General features: G+C 47.3%; 2 protein-coding genes across 2 annotated transcripts; both read right to left on the bottom strand.

Moving 5' to 3' along the window:
* Nucleotides 1-99: 99 nt before the first annotated feature.
* Nucleotides 100-1,222, bottom strand: LOC131271083 (exosome complex component RRP4). Its single transcript, XM_058272504.1, has 3 exons — nucleotides 1,036-1,222; nucleotides 442-962; nucleotides 100-371 (listed from the first exon to the last, which is right to left on the bottom strand). The coding sequence occupies exons 1-3, from the start codon at nucleotides 1,161-1,163 to the stop codon at nucleotides 130-132; spliced, it is 891 nt and encodes a 296-aa protein (XP_058128487.1). The 5' UTR covers nucleotides 1,164-1,222; the 3' UTR covers nucleotides 100-129.
* Nucleotides 1,223-2,825: 1,603 nt separating this feature from the next.
* Nucleotides 2,826-20,936, bottom strand: LOC131268186 (uncharacterized). The gene is made up of 17 exons (XM_058270801.1): nucleotides 17,925-20,936; nucleotides 16,954-17,263; nucleotides 12,703-13,120; nucleotides 10,275-10,625; nucleotides 9,459-9,655; nucleotides 9,103-9,362; nucleotides 8,517-9,026; nucleotides 8,071-8,439; nucleotides 7,881-8,012; nucleotides 7,645-7,797; nucleotides 6,950-7,570; nucleotides 5,629-6,546; nucleotides 4,813-5,021; nucleotides 4,636-4,720; nucleotides 4,194-4,554; nucleotides 3,955-4,109; nucleotides 2,826-3,882 (listed from the first exon to the last, which is right to left on the bottom strand). The coding sequence occupies exons 1-17, from the start codon at nucleotides 20,934-20,936 to the stop codon at nucleotides 3,823-3,825; spliced, it is 8,121 nt and encodes a 2,706-aa protein (XP_058126784.1). The 3' UTR covers nucleotides 2,826-3,822.
* Between the last annotated feature and the right edge of the window lie 580 nt (nucleotides 20,937-21,516).

Here is a 21,516-nt window from a genome sequence, read left to right as displayed (position 1 = left end):
GTCATCCAAAGGATATATAAAAAACAGGATGTACAGTGTTTCCATGGAAACTATGACAGTGTAAAAAGATGAGATTAAAAAATCAAGACGAATTTAAAGTTTTTATCAAAGGCAGCAAAAGAGCAATATTTATTTTTCCAATAATGCCAGACGATGCTGAGTTAGGAATGCAACATCCGACATGGCTTCTTGATGGAGCAGCTCATGTACTTCGTATTTCAGGGACTCTTCGTATGCAAACAGTATGCTCGTGTCATACAGCATCATTTTGCAGTGCGCCAAAGCGAGAATGCAATTTCTGATTCGTGCTATCGTTTCCCGATCCTGTTTAGTAACTACGTCCTCTAGGTTCTGTGTGAAACCTCCTGCGCCTGTAAGGATTAGAATTACTCATGAATTGCAGTAATTGAAAAACAGAAACATTCGTTTCTTTAACCATACCTTCACCTTCCGCATTCGTAATCGGAGATATCCATATAAACCCGTTATTTCCGAGGATTATCGAAGCACCGCACGGTAGGTTGTGGAAGTGTGTCTTCCGGCGTTGGATCAACGATGGGAAAACCTTGATCAAAATCCCCTGGGACAGCTTTCCATACTTTAAGCTTCGCGTGTGTAACGAAAGTACTCCATCCGAGTGGACGTTTTGTACTTCGGCGGATATCAAATCACCTTCCTGCAAGTACTTTCGCATCTGCTTTTCATCCTCCACACCACGGCGGCGTAGCTCTCCACCGGGTAAGTTGACCGACGACAGCAGCAGGACGGAATCAAGCCGAGAGTTGGTATCGACTTTCCATCGTTTTTCTTGGACTTCGGTAACCCGAGCGACCACCACGTCTCCTATCTCGCCGACGTACCGACCCTTCAGCGCCTTCACGGTGATGAGCTTGTTCACCTGCACCATCACTCCAGCGACGGATGATTTAATGTTTTCATCTTCCATGTACGTTCCATGGCCGCTGTAAACGTAAAATCAAATGTTCGTAAAGTATAAACAAATCCACATGCGAGTGTATAGACAAAAACACTTACCGCATGAAACCTTGTTCGCTCGTGACGATTTCTCCAGGTGTGAACAAACGGCGGCTCCTTTCCTCTTCGTTGAACAACGGGATATCTACTCTATCACAAGCTAGGCGAATTATAACGTTACTTTCCATTACGATTCTGTTAAACTATCCTTTTGGGGAAATGTAAAAGACACAATGTTTATCAACTACGGGCATGCCGGATTATGACAATTTGGCCTAAACAGTGTTGCCAAGTATATAAATTTGTCATAATAAATGAACATCAACAATCGAGATGTTCATTTGTCTGTCAAAAATTAAATCAAACGTAAACGAAACGGTACAAAAACAAACCGCGTTTTGTTCAGTGTAGCTCCAACGGGGTGTAAAAATCAGTTGTTTTAATTACGTACTCCATTACATAAATCACAGAAACAATGTCGGTGGTCTTGGACGATTTCGATGAGGAGAACCACGCGTTAGTTATAGAAGCAATGCAAATGGCAGACGAGTTGGTTACGATCACCGCCAAAGAGGAACTGCAGCATGCCCGGTCGATCATGCTGAAGGATATCGAAGCAGATATCGAACTCTTCAGCAAAACTATTGCGTCGTACCACGAATCTCTAAATCGGTTAACGCTTCTCGAACACGGAGTGCTGCATGGATTGAATAAAACATCCGCTGCGCCGCCTGCGATCACCAAACAGCTCGACCAGCTCGAGGGCAAGATGGAGATCCTGCGCGAAGTGATCCGAGAAAAGATTACATTTCTTCCTCCGAGCACCATCTCCAAGGAAACGTTCGCTTCCATCGGAAGTCATCGAGAGCAACTCGCTGCGATAGAGCAGGAAGTTGAGCGTCTGGGAACGTTAATAGATGGTAATCAGGCTCGTGACGTTGCTACTTCGATGACTTTCATTCAACGGAAAACAAACAAATTGCTGCAGGACTTGGATAGTTTTCTTAGGCTCAACGCATTGCAGAAACAAACCATCATGGGTTTCTCTAACAAAATCTTCAACGGAAATCCAAAATAATAAGTAGCCCGTCTGTTGTGTCTTTCTTTCTACGGTTGTAACACTAATATTCGTTTTCAAGTATTGTTCATTTATTCTGTTGAAAAATTGGCTAAATACATTCTGTAATATCCCTTGCACATTTTGTTGTTGCATTTTTTACATCCTTGGGCCTGCCTACATAGTCGAGTCATCGATAGTCACCGTGCTGTCCACCCCGTTATCCTCTTTATTGTTATCTATCATTATCATCATCATTCACGACATCCGGAGTGTTTGTGTGTCTTTTCATTGCGTCGAACGGGGCGGGATTACATTTGCAGGGTTTTTTCATGGTCCAGTAACGGAACTAACTTAAACCAAATACGATCGCATACAAACTAAGGTAGGAAAGCATTCAAACGCAGAACAAAAGCGAAAACATAGTAGATAACAAATCCATATCACAAAGACTCACTATATCGTTCGTTCCCAGTTTTACCCATTCGATGGTTGCCCTTGCTTTGCAGAATTTTGAAAGATATTTCCTAATTTCCCAATACAAATTACACGTGTCTATCGGATGGTTCGAGCACATTTTAGCGTCTATCAACAGATTCCACCCAAAGAAACTGTTTTCGTAACTTAAAACACATACCGGAATACTCTTCACTTCACCCCAACCCGCATGCCGTACAAAAAAAGAAAAAAACAAACTCTCACTAAAAATGTCCTCTAGCCAACGTTTAAAATTGTAGTATCTTAACTGACGATTAATGTGGTTTTCGATTGATACGAGAAACAAAAACTAAGATAATTTTTAAAACAATTTAACACTTCCGCGCACCTGTAGTTGATAGAGTACAATAAATCATACGTAGTCGAATCATAAATGAATTGCTCGTGCTAGCTCTGTTGGGATTTTTGTGTCCCTTTGCGGTACTACTTTTTTTTTTAACTTTCCTCGCTAACTCGCGAAAAATGACCGTTTTCTTTCATACACATCTACAGAACACGCAATGGAAGGAAAACTTAAATGCACACACAAGAAAGATTGATGTTACAGACTAATAACTTTTCTCCGCAGAAAGTATTGCAATGCAATGGTTCATTTGCTGAAACAAAACGCTTCGTCGTGTCGTCTCGAGAAAGGCCATCATATGACAAATAAAACTATAAGGCAACAAATAAGCTAAGCAGATTGACGCACGATTGACTTAAAGAATAAGAACGTAAAGAAACGTGGTGAAAAGCATTGCCAGGACACGCTTAATATTTAAACAATTCTAACATTTCGCCCGGAAAACAAGCTACATAAACAATTCCCTTGAGGCTAATTTCAAATGGACCGAGCACCCAGCAGTAATCAAATTTCTAATAGTTGCCTGATTTGTAGCAGATTTTTTCATCCTTCGCGCCTTGAACGGTTTTACGGGAATTAATCCATTAACGTTCCAAATTCCACAAACTAAAGACAGTATTTGGAGTGAACACTCAAATAGTCGCAACCCCAAGATCGAAACGAAAACAAAAACTATCAAAAATGTACAGCATGTAAAATAAACTTGGTTAGATGCACACTACTAAACTAGAACTGTGAATGTGACTGATACTTTCGTGTTTCCAAACCTTCCGCCAACGTTGCACGAGTTTCTCGTGCGTTAAAAGTTGCGGTGCTTGTTCCCTGGTGGTTTCCTTGGTCGTAGGGCCATATGTTTGTTTTCCGACGGGTGCTGTAGCAAACATGAGTTTTGAATATGTCATTATCAGTCCAAGAATCGCCATTTATGACCTGGGCGTTGTGGATTACATTACTGCTGGTAAGTGCTACTACCAGCAAACTCATTTGGATTGTAGAACTGTGGCATTCCCTATAGAAAGGAAATTAAAAATGTAGTAAACTGTCTTGTCCTTTAGAGTGGAGTGGGGAAATATATGCTTACCGGAGCACCATCGTTTGTCTGCTGTCCCGCGGGCACGAAAAAGCCTCCCTGTGCAGTCGGCAACGATGGAACAGTTGGGGCTAGTACGGGTTCCTGAGGGCGGCTCGGTGCAGCACCGGATGGATTGAAGACGTCAACGTACGATCTCTTCAAAGCTGTTCAACGAAAAAGTGCTCAATCGTTTGTTTAGAATAAATTCTCGTAACATTTTACACAATAGTTAGAAAAAGAGTACTAACTTCGATTACGCTGCATTTTGTACATGTTCGATTGCAACGTGGGAACTTTCGTTGGCTCACCGACGGGGGTACTAGACTGTACGGCGGGAGCTCCCGCTGGCATACCACCATTTCCGGCACCCATCGGGACGGGATTTTGTGAGAACGCGCCTTGATCGACTGTTGGCGTTGGCATGAGTGGTACGGGGCCACTTCCACCCATCGAAGCTGTAGGGGCTGCTACTGGTGCAGCATTGGGCATGGTCGGTGCGGCTGCTTTCGGCATAAGATCTGACATCTTCGGTGGTGGCTTGTACGCTTCCGTTTCCGCTTCACCCTCATCCGTATTTACCCAGCGCTTCGATGCTTCATCCCAGACAATCTATGAGAGAGGAAATGTTGCAAAACGTGGAGAAACAACATAAAATAAACCTCTTTTCCCATCGTGCAATAATTTAGTTACCTTTGGGTTTTTATCATCGGGCAGTATCATCTGGTTCTTCGGCTTGAGCGAAAACTTGTTCCAAATCCCACCGAACCATCCCGATCTGCGCCAAATAAAAAAGAACAGACGAGATCAAACATACAATTTACAAATTTCCATTACGTGCTTTGCACGTAAAACATTGCATTTCCTTACCCTTGAGCTCCACCCGCACCGGCCGCAGCGCCCGGACCCGATGCCTTCGCATCCTTTCCAACGGGGCCCTTTTTGACTCCCTGTGCTGCATTCGACTGTGGAGGCTTCATTCCACCATTTGCGCTCGCCTTCTGTTCTTCATCTATCTCATCGTGAAATCCCGGCCGGTTCGAGCCGGAATTCGGCATTGAGATCGTGGGTTTTGGTACCTGGCGATCATTGAAGAGGGGAAACGAGTAAATAAACATTGGAAACAGAAATATGAACACACATTCAATAACAACAACGGAGCAAAAAGAAACGCTTTTAAAAAGCGGAATGCAAAAAAAAAAACAACTAAAAACTGCAAACACAATAAACATGATAGGCATATGTGAAAAAGAAACGTAAAATAAGTATAGGTTAGAAGAAACTAAAATTCAAACATCATCAACACATTGCGATTGGTTGCACACAGCGAAGACACACAAACACTCATCCTAGTTTGCCATTTCTTTTCCATTTACATTCCATTCATACACACTTTGCATCTCTTCTCAGTCGCTTTAGTTTTCTAGACCTAGAATACAACCCCCGCAGACGCTTGTCGATAATCGCAAGGCAAACATAAAAATGGCCTGCCAAAAGTGGCAAAGAATCGTCATTAATTAAAACCTCAAATTTCCCATATTAAAATGGCTCATCAATCGCGTAGGTCAACGCGGACCGGTCACCACTTCGTCCGGCAATCGACCGCCGCCTAAGGCTGCCAAGGTCTTTCCCATCGAAATAGCCACGAATACCTTCGTCGATTGTATCTTTATCGCGGCGTAATGCCCCCGCTCCATCGTGACTACCACCGTCCACCGCTAAGGGACCAGTGGTCGGTGAATCGGAGCTTTCGCCGCTGTAATTATAGTCCTTGAACCGGCTACAGAATGGCATGTCGATCGGAAAAGTCCCATTGTACACCACATCCCGGTGGCTGAGAAACCCTTCCCGCCGGCTGCGTGCCGTGTAGAGGTACGCTTTGGAAAGTTTCATCGGATGGCTTGTTGCGGGTTGTCCTCCGGGTATCAGTTGTTGTGGTACACTGTGCACGTGTTCGGTTCCTTGTGGTATTTTGCGACGCTTTTTTCGAACCTTTCGCACCAACGGACCTTCTACCGTACAGCATTTGTCTACGCTTCGCCCTACGGTCTGCGTCCTCCTATGGTCACATAAAGTCGAACTTGATGATTTTGCTATTTGAAACTGCACGTGCCGCCGCATAGTGAGTGGAACAAGCGTTTGTTGCCGTGCACGGCGCTTGACAGAAGCGTTTGCACATGGTTGATCTCGCGAGGACAACAGTGAAGCGTTTTCGCGCGTGACACCGTCGTCGTTGTTAGCACAGTAATCACCACGAAAGGTTTCCGAGAGTGGCGAACTACTGCTGCCACTCCCTGCGGGGCCATACGCATTGCCATCCCTCACAACGCTACTTACGCACGCTCCGCCGCGATCACACGCTGACGACTGAATAATGGATCGATGATAATCGAAAGCGCCCGACGATGGAGGTGGTGCACTACGCTCCAGCGGGGCAACGCCGGATACGGACGACCGAGGATATCTGCCGGAGGAAGCATCCACCGACGGGGAGGGTGACGACGAACTACGGTCACACTGCTGGTGGTCGTCGTCTTCCTCGTCGGCTTCGTGCTCATCTTCGTCGAAGTCGTCATGCCGATGGTACTGGTGATGCTGTTGATGCTGCCATGAATGGTTTTCCTGACTTCCTCTTCGCTGCATTCCGTGTATGTGTTTTTTTAAGAGGAAGGTAAGCATTGGCATAGTTGTGGGTGGGTAATATTAGCCGCATCATTCAAAATGTGGAGTCAAAAATGCAAATCAAAACCAACACGATAACTAAAAGACTAAGTATGTTGATGGCCGAAGGAGCAAACGGAACAAACCAAAAAATTCAACAACCTAAAAATCATCCAATTATCTTTTCCGGAAGAATGGAGAAACAAAACCGTGCTGGCCGCGTTTCCAAAACGAGGGCTGATTAACGCTAGCAAATTCTTATTCAACAATCAATTCTAATATTAAAAATAGAAAATTGCTAACAAACATTTCCTGCATGGTTATGAGAGAATTAAGAACTATTCACCTCACTGTTACCAGGCGCAGCTGCTGCTCCCCAGTATGCACCATCGTAGGGTCCTGGTGCTACCATGGGATCATTATTGTCCGCTGATGAAGCTACCGGTGTAAAAATGTTAGTTCCACCGATCGGCTGCTGTTGCGGCTGCTGTTGCGGCTGCTGATCGTAATTCATATACTGATTGAATGGCGGCTGTTGCGGCTGACTATAGTCGTTAGAGTCCTGAGTTTGTTGCAGCGAACCTTGATCTACATTCGGATCCACCATAGAGTGCGGCTGATTGATCGATTCATAGCCTTGATCGTATGCTGGGACCGCTGTACCACCGGATGATTCGTACGACGGCTGCAGATGCGAAGCCGAACCATCGGCGGACGGGACTGGCGGATATTGTGGTTGCGTGTCGCTGGTATATTGCAGGTTTAGCTGCCCGAGCTGGTGACTAATCTCACTAAACTGCTTATTGATGTCACTCGTTTCCGTTGGGTAACCAGACACGGACGTTTGCTCTTGACCAACAGTGCTGCTCGAGGGTTGCGTGTGGTCTAAGCCGTGTCCATAACCAGCATAGTCGTACGTCAGTTGACCTTCGTTGTTATTATAATTCGCACCACCGGGCAGCGTTGTCTGTAAAATCCAAAAGTAACATTGAATCCATGCCATGTTGGAATATTTGGAGTGTGCATGTTTAATTTTCTTACATTACTTAGCAAAAGTTCATTTAATCGCCTCAGCCATTGCGGATCTTCTACGTTTGCATAGATATTGCCCCGGCCAGTGTTGTCCACAGATTCATCCAGTGCTTTTTCCATAACTGGATCGTAATATTTCAACCGATCACCCAGTGTATACACCTGATAGAATGCAAGAGGCAATTATTTATTCACAATCAAGTTAGCATCGAGTGGATAGGAGGGGTTACGAAGCAACCATTTACCTTCCGCACGAAGTCCGTATCGAAACGGTACGAATCCTGCAGGATCTGTTCGGCAATTTGCTCCATGTAGAGTAAACATTTCAGCTGCATGCCTTGATCGAGCATCCGGCAGGCTAATAGATATTTGTAACGCTGTAAAAGAGAAACATTTTATTGACGTTCAAAATTTCAATGAATTATGTATGGCTACCTGTAACTCAGCGATGGAATAACGATCCTCATTTAGCGAGCGCGCGTATTCGTAAATTTCCGTCATCATAATCGACTCGTTCGTGGACAACTCGCGGAAGTTACGATGGTGGTGTGCGGCGCCGAGTAGCACCAAGCGAACCGCGCTGCCCCCAGTGACAGCAGCATCCTGCTTAACATCGGCGAACCGACCGAAGGCCACGTCGGACAAGAGGTAGCAGAAGTGGGCGGCATACAAATCACCGCGATTGAGAAGCGTATCGCCCAGCGTCGTGATGGATTTTTTAATCAACTCTGGCTTTGCCGAACTGTTCGACATCAGCATCGCCAGATGCGGGCGCCAATCACCCCACTTTTCATCCAACACGCTCTGGGGAAAGTGGAAATGCCCGGAATGCATACTAGGTTAATGCCCATCGTCAATGTGACCCGCAATCGTGACCTTACCGTAACGGAAGCAGGAGTTCTTCCGCTCAGCAACTGATACAACGTCTGAAGCGGATCGTTGAGCGTCAGTTTGTTGGCAAACTTCATCATAACATTCGCGTGCTGCCGGGAGTCCACCTTCGAGGCGAGGAAAAGCGCGTGTCCCCAAAGGTTGTGCTCGGTTGCCCATTCGAGCGCTTCGCTAATGTTTCCGTACAGCAGATAGTTGCGGAACTTGTCGGTTATTTCGAGCTCGGTAAGGCTCGTCTTCGAGACCGCTGTTAGCTCCAGTGAAGGATCCTTAGAGTCTTGCTGTGTTGCGTCGTGCGATGCGTCAGCAACATCGCGATCGCTTTCTCCGTCCTGGCGTGCGTCGGCTTCTCGTGGGGTGCGCTCTACGGCTGCCACTGAAAGGGAAGAGTTACGCCCGCTAATGTTTGCCGACCGGATTGCACTAGTCTGTAGCGACTCGAACGGATATTCGGTTTTGTTTTGCATCAGCAGCTCCGAGATGTCCGTCCCGACGAAGGTCTACGAAGTAAAGCAAAGAGTTGTGTTAGTCCAACTAAAAATGAAGATCATCCATTACACAATTCGAAACCCTTACGCCATTCTGTCGCAGTAATAGGATAATGTAATTCCACAGCAATGTAAAGGAACTACGATTAACTCCGGCCGCAAGCGACGACGAATGAAGACTGTTGATTGAGTTGCCCCGGGACTTGATCAATGCCAGTGCGCCGCTGTACGGTGGCCCCTGACGTAGTTGCTCCTCACAAAATTCAATGACCGACTTCTTATGCGTCACACCCTTCACCAATGGTCCCGGGTAGGTGTGGAACAGCTTCTTGCTCACATCGCTGTAGCCTGAAAGAGTGCACAGCATTAAGGACACCGGTTTGACGCGTCAAAGGGGTGGTGGGGGTAGGGGGGGGGGGGGGGGGGGGGGAGGTACACACTTACCCAGACTAAATATTTTAACTGTGTCCGCCATCCCATTCATGGTCAGCCGGTTCTTCGTTGAGATGAGCAGCCCGGCCGATACGTTTACGATTGGGTGTATTTCGGGAAACTTGCGCGGCGTCAGCCGTTCCGGTTCCATCATCGACAGTTCAGTACCGGTGTCCACCTTTGCAATCGATGCATCAATTTGATCCATTCTGGGAGCGTGGCAAGATAAATGTTCGTTTGTTTTTTTTTTGAGAAGGTTTTTAAAAACAAGAAAGAAAACATTGAATAATTAATACATGGGAAAACTGTTCGACCCATTTTACAGGAGTTTGATAGCTTGAATACGATCTTCAACGGTGGGAAGAGGAGGTGGAGGAATTTGTAACCGTTTACGTACGATACGACAATATCCGACAAAACTACCGTTAAAGTGGGAGTAATATTTCAAATAAACTGTACATACATTAGCAGCCAGCTACTGGCCATGGTCCTCCCTCGATTGCGCTACGGTTGATGATTGGAGGTGGTGTGTTTAGATGAACTAGTTTCATTCATAACCTACTAACAATACTAAACCAAGCCAAACGATCGCCATGCAATGCGGGGCCACCGCAGGACAGGGACACTATGCATGCAAAAACGATACTGGCAAATGAAAACTACCACGAATGATTGAATAAATGAACCGAACAAACAAACAAAACAGGCAAAACAAGAACTTTTAAGCATGAACCGGGGGTATTCGGAAAGGATGAATAGATAATAGAGAGTAAGATAAGTGAAGTGCTAAACTGATAAAAAAAATGAAATGATAAAGTTGAAAAGCACCTTGGTTGAAAGTATCCGCCCGCGTCACCGTGGTGGTACGTTCTGTCCAGTGCCAGCGAAGTGGTGGCCCGAAGATGTTGCTGCTGCTGCTGCTGTTGGTGAAGCAAAGAGTGCTGCTGCTGCTGCTGGTGGTGCTGGAATGCTTGCGCATGATGGAACATCGGCGGCAGTGACGATGGCTGCCCGGACACGTCGCTCAGGTAGCTCTGGTCGAGCAGGGCACCACCGGGACCGAGGCCGCCACCGCCACCGATGGCCGCCGATGGCATCGACTGATTATTGTAATGCCGATGGTACTCCTCGGGATTGTACAGCCCGGGAGTGTGCATGAACGGCGTGGTCCGATTAAACCTGCAGGTGAATAGAACACGGTACGGACACCGGTGTAACGTTACATTCGCCTAAATTTTCTTGTGGACAGTTTCCAATCATTCTATTTTTCTTTGCAAAGAGATGGTTACTTTTTGACCTGGTTACGAGACCATTGGCATTGTTCGGTTCTAGCTGGGAGTTCAATGTCTGTGAAATTTCTGATTGCAGTAAAGAAATCTATAAGAGAATTACAGTCAGCCGCAAAATTTAGCATACACTTAAAGGAGTTTTTCTACCATAACTGGAGGAAACATTGACTGAACGCAATGTCTTAAACGTGTTTCAGTACCTTATTTATTTGGCAAATGAAACGTACACATTACGTTGCTTAAAGTTCAATTCCAGATGGATGAGTTTTAACTACGGACTTAATCAAACTTCTTGACTACTGCCTCCAGCAGGGCCACGATTCAAATCTCACATGATATTTCGCGGTGCGTTTGGCTGTATTTGTAAATATCAGTTGACATAATGAACGTGCATTACATTTTCAGATCCCCTATGAATGCTTCAATGCAATATTCCAAAATCCATAAATTTTGCACAGGTTTCTTTGCCAGTTCTCCAGATAACTTGTGACATAGTTGTAAGTGTACGTTCAATTTTGCGCTCGACTGTATATGATAATTTGTTCAACAAATTCCAAATTAATGACGAATATTAAACCACATCGCTGGTCCACGCGTAAGAGGACATAACTGCCGATGGTTATAAATCGAATGGAAATCGATCGCTCCAAAACACAATGTAACCAAAGTTTCGGCTGTTGCCAGTGAAATTCCGCTGTTAGAATAAAAATTCACACGATTTTTTGGGAACGTAATAAACTGTGTTATCTAACTTTTGCACAATTTATACAATTTTGCTAGTAGAAAGCTCATGAAAATAAAAATCGACGGTAGTGATGAATGGTTTAACCATCACGTAAAGTTTAGAAAAAATTCAGGCGAAAAGCGACGTGGTTCTAGTTGTACTATCATGAGTTTAGAAATGTATTTTGTTGATGTTCGAAAACACTACTACCCTTTTGGAATAAAGATGCTTGTAACCAGACAAACCGTTTTCTAAAGAAAAGTAAAGCGTTTAAGAAGCACTATGATACACAGCTAGTCACCTGCAACCTGTTCATAGAGGCTTCTTTAAACCGGAAAGTTTAGCAAATGCCGAAGCGCGCTAGAGGAGAACGAAGCTGAAAGGTGCAATAGAATGATGACGAGTTTGCCCCCTGGGTGGTGGTGCAACATATCCGGTATGAGTATGAATCCCGGGGACAGCGAGTATTGTGCATAAACGGGGCGTGATGACATGAGGGGTTATTGAAGCTTACCGACATTTTTTACCGAACAAAATGAAATCAAGGAGTACGATGGGCATATGCGCAATTTTGGGAGTTGACTAGTTTTCTCTAGTGGATACCAACGAATAAGTTACAGTTGCCAAATGTTCCAAATCAATCGTCATATCATGCACCTCATTTTGATCGGAAAAAAACGTTACAAACCAAAAATAAAACCATATAGTAAACATATTCTGATGGACGGAAAGCAATGAAGATCGCAATGTTAATCAATAAAACATAGAAAAATTATAAATACCGCAGAAATATAGTAAGAATACAGTTGGGTTATTTTTAACACCCAGGAAAAATAAGATAAGGGCATTGTTTGAGAAAAAATACAATTATTCTTGAGTCAATTAGGAACATGGTGAAAATAAACCATAAGGTAACAGAGATAGGCGCTCAAGGAAAAGACCAAAGAAAAGACGACACTCGCACTCAGAAACATGGAAAATAAAACCGATTGCTGAAGTTTAAGAAAACGCAAACTTCACACAAGAAATCCATACAGAAAGGCCGTTCTTTGCCGAAGAGAAAGACTGTTTGTACACATTTGTGCAGCTTCCGCTCTCTTTTTGGTACAAGAACTGCTTTTGCTGGGGAAAAGTACTTGATGGAAAACAATGTTTGAAGCAATCACACAGTCACTCCACACACATACACACACCCACACGATACCTGCTAGGATTCAATAGGAAGATAGTTGAATCCACCTACCGTTCCTTATCGTTCGCCGAGCTGCGGCCCGAGTGCACCGATTCGCGCCCATCCGTGGTCAGTAGATCGCGCTGGAGCTGACTGGCTTGCATCTGGGAGTAGTACGTGCGGTACCATTCGGCGTAGGCTTGCGGGTTCGTGCGTCGCAACTGCTCGTAGTACTGCTGGTGCTGGGCGTAGTAGCTGTACGGGTCGTAGTAGCCACTTGCCTGACCATACGCTCCACTGGCACCCGGTACCGTTCCGTAACCGGGCGGCATGTATTTGCGATCGGTTTTGTCTTTGCGATCATCCCGTTCGCGGCTGTCGCGAGCACGATCGCGTTCGGTTCCGTTGCGGCTGCCGGTGCGATAGTCTTCCGGATCGTAGCGCCGATCGTGACGATCTCGACGCTTTTCCCCTTCGCGGTATCGATCGTCTGAGGAGAAAACAAATAAACGGGATTTACATTTATTAAAAGTTTGATCAAATTGAATATTAAAAGAAACTTAACTTAACTCATTCGTACTGTCGGGAATAAAAACTCTAGTCTTTGTCAATTTTTCATATATGAGGAACCTTTTTCCATCCACAAATAATACCATTTAATCGTCAGAATCGATTAGAAGTTATCAGAAATGTTCACGCAAACGCAAGCTGGATGGATTTTAAGTTTTTAAAAGTTGCAGACAATTTTCATCGCAGGAATAATTAAGAATGTTTTAACCACGTTCAAACGTTCAAAATTTCCAACTTATTTTTTAAATTTAGTTCTTCAACAATAACATTTAATTTTTATTTGTAGACAATCATCCTTAAAAAGGATGGGACATTTTCGCAGGTTCAACACAACCTTTTTCATCCACGGTTTTTAAAAAACTCGTGGAAACCTGGGGTAATTCCGGACGTTTGTCAATATCGGTGATAGAATTATTTGACATTTCATAAGTAGTTTATCATAGGCTTACCGAAGGCTCCAGTGTGTGAAGCGACTGGCGATAGTCAACAACTGGAATGTGGTACATTCAAGCTATCTAACTTTCGCTTAAATTCAGCTCCGAAAGTGGCATGCAAACACCTAATCGAATCAGACACGTCAGATCAGAATGAAGGCAAGCACCGTGCAACACTCGAACAAGTCTTACATTTCGGTTGCATTTGGGAAAAATTATGTATTCAAATAAATTCTTATGCGTAGTGCACCAAAGTTCGTCCATTTTCGACGGTGAATAAATAATCATTATTAGATAGGCAGCTCGAAAAGTACATAGGTGGTTCGATATGATGTGTCCCTGATGTTATAACCATATACGAAGAATTGAGTTCTTAGTAAACAATTTTCCAAGCACGTACACTTTTCGTACCAGCTGTAACCTCCGATGGGAAAAGGCGATTTTCGACCGGACCAGAATGAGTCGTTTATAGTTCATTTTTAACATTGAACCACACTGGTGGATATTTCTTTTTGCTGAAAGGTCTTAGCTCCAACGAAAATGACGCCAGCTTTTGCTTCCGCCTGGTAAGTATGAGTTTCAGTGTAGCTGCATTGTATTGGACTGGATTGTACTGTCCTTCTTTCACAGCACATCGGCCGCACAAGATAATCTTCTACATGACGAGCGATTCTTCGGCTCGTTCCCAAACCATGGCCCACTGAAACGTTACCGGGACGAGGCTAGTATAGATTGGCGCAAGATGCGCCAAGCTTTCCTCGATCATCGCGGACGCGAGCTGCAGCAGAAACTGTACACGCTCTTTCTCACCAGTGCCCCCTTCGTACAAGGGCGCTCGTTGCGCAGCGCTCCGCCGGACGAGCGGCGACGACTCGCTATGCTACAGATGAATGCCCTGCAGCGCGCCCGGATCTTCGACTACAGCACGTTCACTGAGCGGCCCGATCTGGCCTCGGTCTACTACAGCACGATCGCCGAGTACGACATGTCGTTGCTAGTTCGGCTAACCGTCAACTATCTGCTGTTTACCGGCGCAATCCGAATGTTCGATACGGGCCGGTTGGCACACCTGATCGAGCGCACCGAGGCCGGTGAGATTGCCGGCTCTTTCGCCCTAACGGAGGTCGCTCACGGTACGAACGCGCGGGGCATACGGACGCGTGCCACCTACGACCCGGTCTCCCGGGAGTTCGTCCTGCACACGCCCGACTTCGAGGCGGCCAAGTGCTGGGCGGGAAATCTAGCCAAAAGCTGCACCCATATGATCGTGTGGGCCCAGCTGTACACCGCCGATGGGGAGTGCCACGGAGTGAGCGGTTTCGTGGTACCCATACGGGACCTCCATACGCTGCACACCTTTCCCGGACTGTTGGTGGGCGATCTGGGTGAAAAGGCCGGACTGCACGGGGTCGACAATGGATTTATCATGTTCCGCCAGTATCGCATTCCACGCGACCATCTGCTGGCAAGGGTTGGCGACGTCAACGAGGAGACCGGGGCCTTTGAGTCACCCTTCCCGAATGTCACCGAAAGGTTTGCGCTGACCATGGGACCGCTCGTACTGGGGCGCGTCAGTATCTGCACCGTGTCACAGACCTTGCTTGCGAAGGCGCTCACTGTAGGCATTCGGTATTCGGCCGCGCGGAAACAGTTCGGACCGCCGGGGAAGCTACTGAAAGACGGAGAAGAAGACGAGCTTCCGATTCTTGAGTACCAATCGCAGCAGTACCGCCTGCTGCCTCATCTGGCCACTTGCGTCGCACTGAAGGTGTTCAACGGTTGGTTGGCTCGGGTGTCCGGTGAAACGCAGGTGAGTATGTTGGAGCAAACGGACGAACGCGTTGGTCGCGCACTGTTGGAGATCCACATCCTGGCCTCGGCCATCAAACCAATCTGTAGCTGGGCCGCGCGGGACGGTATTCAGGAGTGTCGGGAGGCGTGCGGCGGTCACGGCTATCTGAAGATGGCCGGTCTGTCTGACCTGCGTGCCGACAATGACGCCAATGTGACCTACGAAGGTGAGAACAACGTACTGCTGCAACAGGCTTCTCATCAGCTCGTGGGCATCCGAATGAAGGGTGGTTTCGAGCAGTTCGCACAGTTGACTCCACTGGGATCGATGCAATTTTTAGTCGAGTACGAAAACATCATTAAACGCCGGGCACGGTGGACGACTGTCGAGCATATCATAGACTTGAATGGCAAGTACTGATGACCCTAGGGGTTACCACCACAAGAATGAAAGTTTTTAACAATCCTCGTTTATTTTCACTCACTCTTTCGTTAGAAATTCTCCACGCTCTAAACTGGCTCACGGTATATTTGCTAGAGCAAACCTACCAGAGAACGGCGGATTTTCTCGATCGTGGCCAGACCAAGTTTGAAGCCCGCAATAATACCCAAATTTTCTTCGCCAAAGACCTGGCCCTCGCTTACGGTGAAGTATGTAAAGTGCCCACCCGGTGTTAGTTCTTCTTCAAAACCTTTTCCATATTTCGTTCCAGCGTACCATATTCGCCGCCTTTCATAATTTCATCGATACGATGGAAACGGGCGCAGAAAAGACGTATCTCACCGCTCTTGCCCAGCTTTACGGAGCAACAATCTTGCTGAAGCACTTGCCAAACTTCCAGTCCGGTGGGTACATTGCGCCAGAATGTCGCCGTAACGTGTTGCGTCTGCTGCAGGAATCGATTCTCCGCCTGCTGCCCACGGTCAAGCGGGATGCGATCGCGATGGTGGACGCACTGGCACCGCCAGATTTTCTGCTCAACTCACCACTTGGCGCATCCGACGGGGAAGTGTATGCGCGCATGGAATCGGAAATAATGCAAACACCGGACGTTACCGGGCGACCCGCCTGGTGGAACGAGGTGCTATTCAGCATGCCCAAACTGTGAGACAAGTGTACATGCGTGTACAAAAATTCTCCAGCTGATATCAATCCAATAAAGTCTTCTTAAAGTAGTTGAGGTTTATGTTCCAAAGTATATGCTACCAAATTTATCTGCTCGATCGGCCCCTTTGTTTTGCACACCGCAGTAGCTTTCATCGAAGCGATTGACGTACAGCATCTGTTTACCATGGTATCGTGTTCTTCTCAAGGAGCGTCACTTTAGATAACCGACGCAGGGGTTGTTTGAGGTGGGTTTCGCAAAACAGATGGAACAGTTTCAACGCTTATATATGGCATAGCCATATGCCAAAAAAAAATCTCCACATGTTTAACCGGCTCCTACATTACTAGTTGCATTTCATGATTTCATCTTTTGTGTCAAAAGTTTTCGAAATACCTATCCCAAATTTAATATTCACCTACCTTTCCTACGGTCCTCGCCGCGGTACCGATCGGAACGTTCCTTCTCCTTCCGCTGCCGCCGATCACCTCCATCCCGATCACGGTCCCGATCTCGGCCAGCGCCCGTTCCTGTTGTACGCCCATCTTCTCCGGGACCACGCTCATCCCGCTTGCGGTAGTAATCATCGCGCGAGCTGTTGTATCGTTTGTCGTCCTTTTCGTATCGTGTCGATCGCTCGGTTTCGTACTTGGAACCGTCGGTTTCGTAGCGAATTTCGCGATCATACTTGCTACTGCGGCCGTAGCGTTCCCGATCGCGGTCGTATCTGTTGGTATACAGGAAAAATCAGAGAATTAGAGAATTGACATATTTCAACGATTTTTCATGCAAAAACGAAAAACATGAAAAAAAGAATACAAATCCTAAACGCAGGATTAATTCCAACAATTTTAAAACCCAAGGGTAGTAATAGATGGCTGTGAAGGCCAAACAACTACTGAATAACTTAACATAACATAACATAACAAGAATAGTTATGTTGGCTATGGCTAAAGAACCGGCAATCAATTTACTAAATTGATGTAAATTTGTGTAGAAATTTAGTACGATTAATTATCTTGTCCAGTTTTTCTCCTATTGCCGACGAAAATTTGTCCCTATTTTGAATGCTAACGTTAGAACGGCTTTTCTAGTGCATTTTGCCGGTTTTTATAAAGCATTACAAATCACGTTTGGGTAAGTTTAAACAATCCAACCGTAGAATTCTATGCATAATAATGATTGCCAGTTGTTGGTGGGGCATAAACGAATACAGGTGATATCATTTATATAAAAACTGATATAAAGACGATGAAACTTAACCACGCTGTCATTATAGTGCCTATGAACCTATCGAACCCTTACTAATACGTCTCCAATTCTTAACAGTTACTCGTAAATCTGTGTAACTCGTGCATCATATCCTTCGATCAGATAACACTATTATAACGTACCTCGTTCGGTCTCGATCACGGTAGTCGTAGTCACGGTCCCCTCGATCGCGCGGATCGCGGTCTCGCTCTCGGTCCCGATCGCGTCCGGTATCCTTGCGTCTATCCTTATCCCGCTCACCCCCACCAGCGGTACGATGGCGCAAGCGTTCGTGACGATGGCTGGCCGTATCGGCGAGTGCTCCACTTCCCCCAGCACCACCACCACCACCACTCGGTCCACCAGTACCAGCACCGAGACTGCTTTCACGTTCCCGGCGGCGACGCTCGTGCTCGCTGTAATCCGAATCCTCCGTATCGTACCGATCACGGGAGCTCTTACTTTTGTTTGAGCGCCTCAGACTGTCATCCTCCCGACGGCCCTTAGGTCCAACACCGGCACCATAGAAGCCGCCCTTATCGCTCTCGTCCGCCGTGGACGTGTTCGATGGTTCCACATTGCGCGGCGTGTCGATCGTAACGTTCGAGTCCGTCTCGATCGTGGCCGCAACAGGTGCAGTAACGGTTCCGCTCGCGCTGCCAGCAACCACAGGATCCGCGTTACCTCCTACGAGCGATTCCTCGCGTCGATCGTCCGGATTTTCTCCGTCCATTACCAGCTCACGTTGCTCTTCGGGCATATCCAACGTGGCAGCCGGTGTGGCAGCTCCCAGAACAACGGCAGACGCTGGGCCGCAAGGTGCAACGACAGGGACATTCGATGGTCCAGTCGCTGACATCACGCGATCGTGCTCCAGACCTCCGGGCACAACACGCTGCTGATTGTGGTGATGATTGTCACTTTCTCCCGGAACGCGGTACAAGTTTCGATCGCTCATATCGACCCGCTCGTGATTATGATGGTGCTGTCCCCCGTGGTGATAGTGCTGGGACGCATGCCCCGACGACACCGATACCGAAGACGGTGGCTGCACAATGGATGGAACGGCCGATGCACCGTCTGAAACTTCTCCATCCGCTTGGCGCTCCAGCAGGGAAAGATTGGAAGCATTTTCCTGCAGATCCATACCGGGAACCATTCGATCCAATCCGGGCGGTGGCTCGGGGAAACTTTGCCCCGCAGGCTGCATACTCACGTCCGGTTGCTGTTGGTTCTGACCCGGTACGTAGCGTGACAGTCCGGGTGGAGGTAGACGTCGATCGTTCGGCCCCGCTCCTACCCCGGCAACCGATGCGGTGGTCAACGAGCTTGGATGAGCACGGACGTTGTTGCTGTTGCTGCTATTGGTGCTCGCGGTGGCCATTTCCGACCCGTAGCCATCCTCTGACAGATGTCCCGTTTGCAGGTATTGGTTGCGGTCGTTGCTGGGGGCAATTTCATGATTTTCCACGTGCTCTAGGGAACGCGATTCGACAAGTATTTCCTGATTTTCTGGCGTGAGCGTTTCCACATTGTTCGCTTCCTCTGCGAGCTGGGGCTGCAAAAGTGCGGTTGGTAACTGTGGTGGCTGTTGTTGTTGCTGATAATAGAATGGACCTGCGTTCACGTTCATCGGTGGTAGAGGTGCGGAAGCAACCACCGGAGGAGGAGCGGACGAACTCATTCCCGCTAGCCCCGGTGTGGCAATGTGCGATCGACCACCGACACGTTTGAAAGGATTCGCGGATGGGCCGACGTTTGGCAGCGCTTTAGGTGGTGGACCAGCGGCTGGCTTCGAGACGGTTGGTGGTGGTACTGGCGGTTGTGCGGTCGCCGTAACGCTGCTCCCGCTGTCCACCGGGGGTGGTGGCAATGGTGGGGTCGTGGATGACGACTTCGACGGATGGTTCAACGAATCGTTGACCATCGGACCACTGGCCGAGCCGGCAATCGAAGGAGGCGGAGGTGGGAACGATTGCTCCCGGTAGTTGGATTCAATGGTTCCTCGATTTTCTAGCTCACCCTGTTCCTGCTTGATGCTTAACGCTTCCAGGACCTCATCTAACCGATCTGGAACGCCAGCTGGTGGAGTGTGGGAACTTTGCGGTGGCGGCGGCGGTCTTGCCGCTTGATACGGCGTGTACGTCGATTGATGCTCGCCCCCCATGCTAGCGGGCCCATTTCCCTTGATGACACCAGACATATCGGTTTCGGAAGGCACAGCAGAGGCGACGGCAGCCGTGGAACGTTGAATGTTCCTCGGGTCGGGGTTGTTTTCGCTGTTTTCTGACGACCGGTCGTTCGATGAAACCTGACTTTCGATGGACCACTGCGGCGATAGTGTTTCCTGCTTTAGACGCACTATCTCCGGTAGGTGGGTGTTTTGCTGACGTCCCGTCCCATATGCTTGCGGTGGTTGTTGTTGCTGTGGGTGATCCACATACGTCTGCGATGGCGGCGGTTGTTTTGAGGCCACCACATCACGCGCCGTTGACTCCGGTTGCACGGCCGCCGTTACCCAATTCCAGCTGCTGCTCGCTGAAGTGTCGAAGCTGTCGGAAATGGTCTGACTGAAGGTCGGCATCAGCTGCGGGGTGATCGATGCTGGAGGATGCGACGGTGGACGATGGGGGGTCGGAGCTGGAGAGACTTGCTGTGCAGGCGGTGTAGGTACGGAATTGAAAAAACTATCGGCCTGTCCGTAGACTGGCTGTTGCTGTGGCGGCGGAACATACGGTTGCTGTGGCGTTACATTCGAGTACATTGGAGGCTGCGGAACCATCGTCGGTTGCATTTGCGGGTAGCCGGTGTTGTCTGCCTTGTTGACGGGATACGCGCCTTGCGGAGCGCCTGGTTGGTTCGGCAAATAGTTGTGATTGCGCTGGTCTGCGTTTGGAGGCCCATCGAAGTACTGCTGCCCAGCGGGCATCGAGTGCATTTGTGGCTGCTGCTGGAAGTACGGGTTTGTTGTCACAGTATGGCCAGGTGGCGGATGCTTGGAACCGAACGGTTGCTGTGCACCGGCATCATTCGCCATCGTGCTAGTGGTGCTGGGCGTATCGTTCCAATCGCCCCAATCGTCACCCCAACCATCCCCACTGTTGTTATTGTTCATGTTTGTAAACGCGGTCGAAGCAGAAAACCGCTCTGCCATCCTCACGGGGTCACTAGCAGAACCACCTGTGCAGCGGGCGCTAGGGAATATTGAACGGTCGACTTTTCGGTACTTAATTTACTACACGAACAAACAACGGCAGCATGGCATTTTCCCGTTGCTAGATTGAATAATAACTGGAAGTGGTAAGAAAAAAAAGATAAAAAAGAAACAAATCATTAATCATGTTTTAATAAAACGTGGAAACATTTAAAAACCTCTCCAGTGTTGGTAAAACCACTGTTTGGATGTTCCCACGTGTACAGTTTCGGTAAACGCTTTGAATGAACCGATTCCACACTTATCACTTGTGCATGATGCTATCTTTCACCCACAAAAAACAACACATTTTCGATACAACTTTCAGCTAGTATACCAGGGTAATTTGCTACGTGTCACTGTGTATGTTGTACGGTAGCTCAACGAACTTAGATACAACGCCGGTAATGATATCGAAAAAAAAACTCCAGATCGTTATTCCTTCATATAAATTTCCAGTGCAACAAGATGCATTTGGTTAACTTGCATTTATTTTCAAAACACTTCGCTGGTATACCAGTCATGTTGAGGACATAAAAAG

The sequence above is a fragment of the Anopheles coustani genome, chromosome 3 (genome assembly GCF_943734705.1).
Source record: "Anopheles coustani chromosome 3, idAnoCousDA_361_x.2, whole genome shotgun sequence".
Lineage (NCBI taxonomy): Eukaryota > Metazoa > Arthropoda > Insecta > Diptera > Culicidae > Anopheles > Anopheles coustani.
The sequence above is the reverse complement of the archived record's forward strand: the minus strand, read 5'-3'. Positions and strand labels throughout refer to the sequence as shown.

Excerpts from the sequence above, each read along its gene's own strand:
- LOC131271083 (XM_058272504.1), bottom strand. The coding sequence starts at position 1,163 with ATGGAAAGTAACGTTATAATTCGCCTAGCTTGTGATAGAGTAGATATC. Across the intron at positions 963-1,035 it reads AGCGAACAAGGTTTCATGCG|CGGCCATGGAACGTACATGG; the intron begins GTAAGTGTTTTT and ends TTACGTTTACAG. Across the intron at positions 372-441 it reads TACGAATGCGGAAGGTGAAG|GCGCAGGAGGTTTCACACAG; the intron begins GTATGGTTAAAG and ends TAATCCTTACAG.
- LOC131268186 (XM_058270801.1), bottom strand. The coding sequence starts at position 20,936 with ATGGCAGAGCGGTTTTCTGCTTCGACCGCGTTTACAAACATGAACAAT. Across the intron at positions 8,013-8,070 it reads ATTCCATCGCTGAGTTACAG|CGTTACAAATATCTATTAGC; the intron begins GTAGCCATACAT and ends TCTCTTTTACAG. Across the intron at positions 3,883-3,954 it reads AGACAAACGATGGTGCTCCG|GGAATGCCACAGTTCTACAA; the intron begins GTAAGCATATAT and ends TCCTTTCTATAG.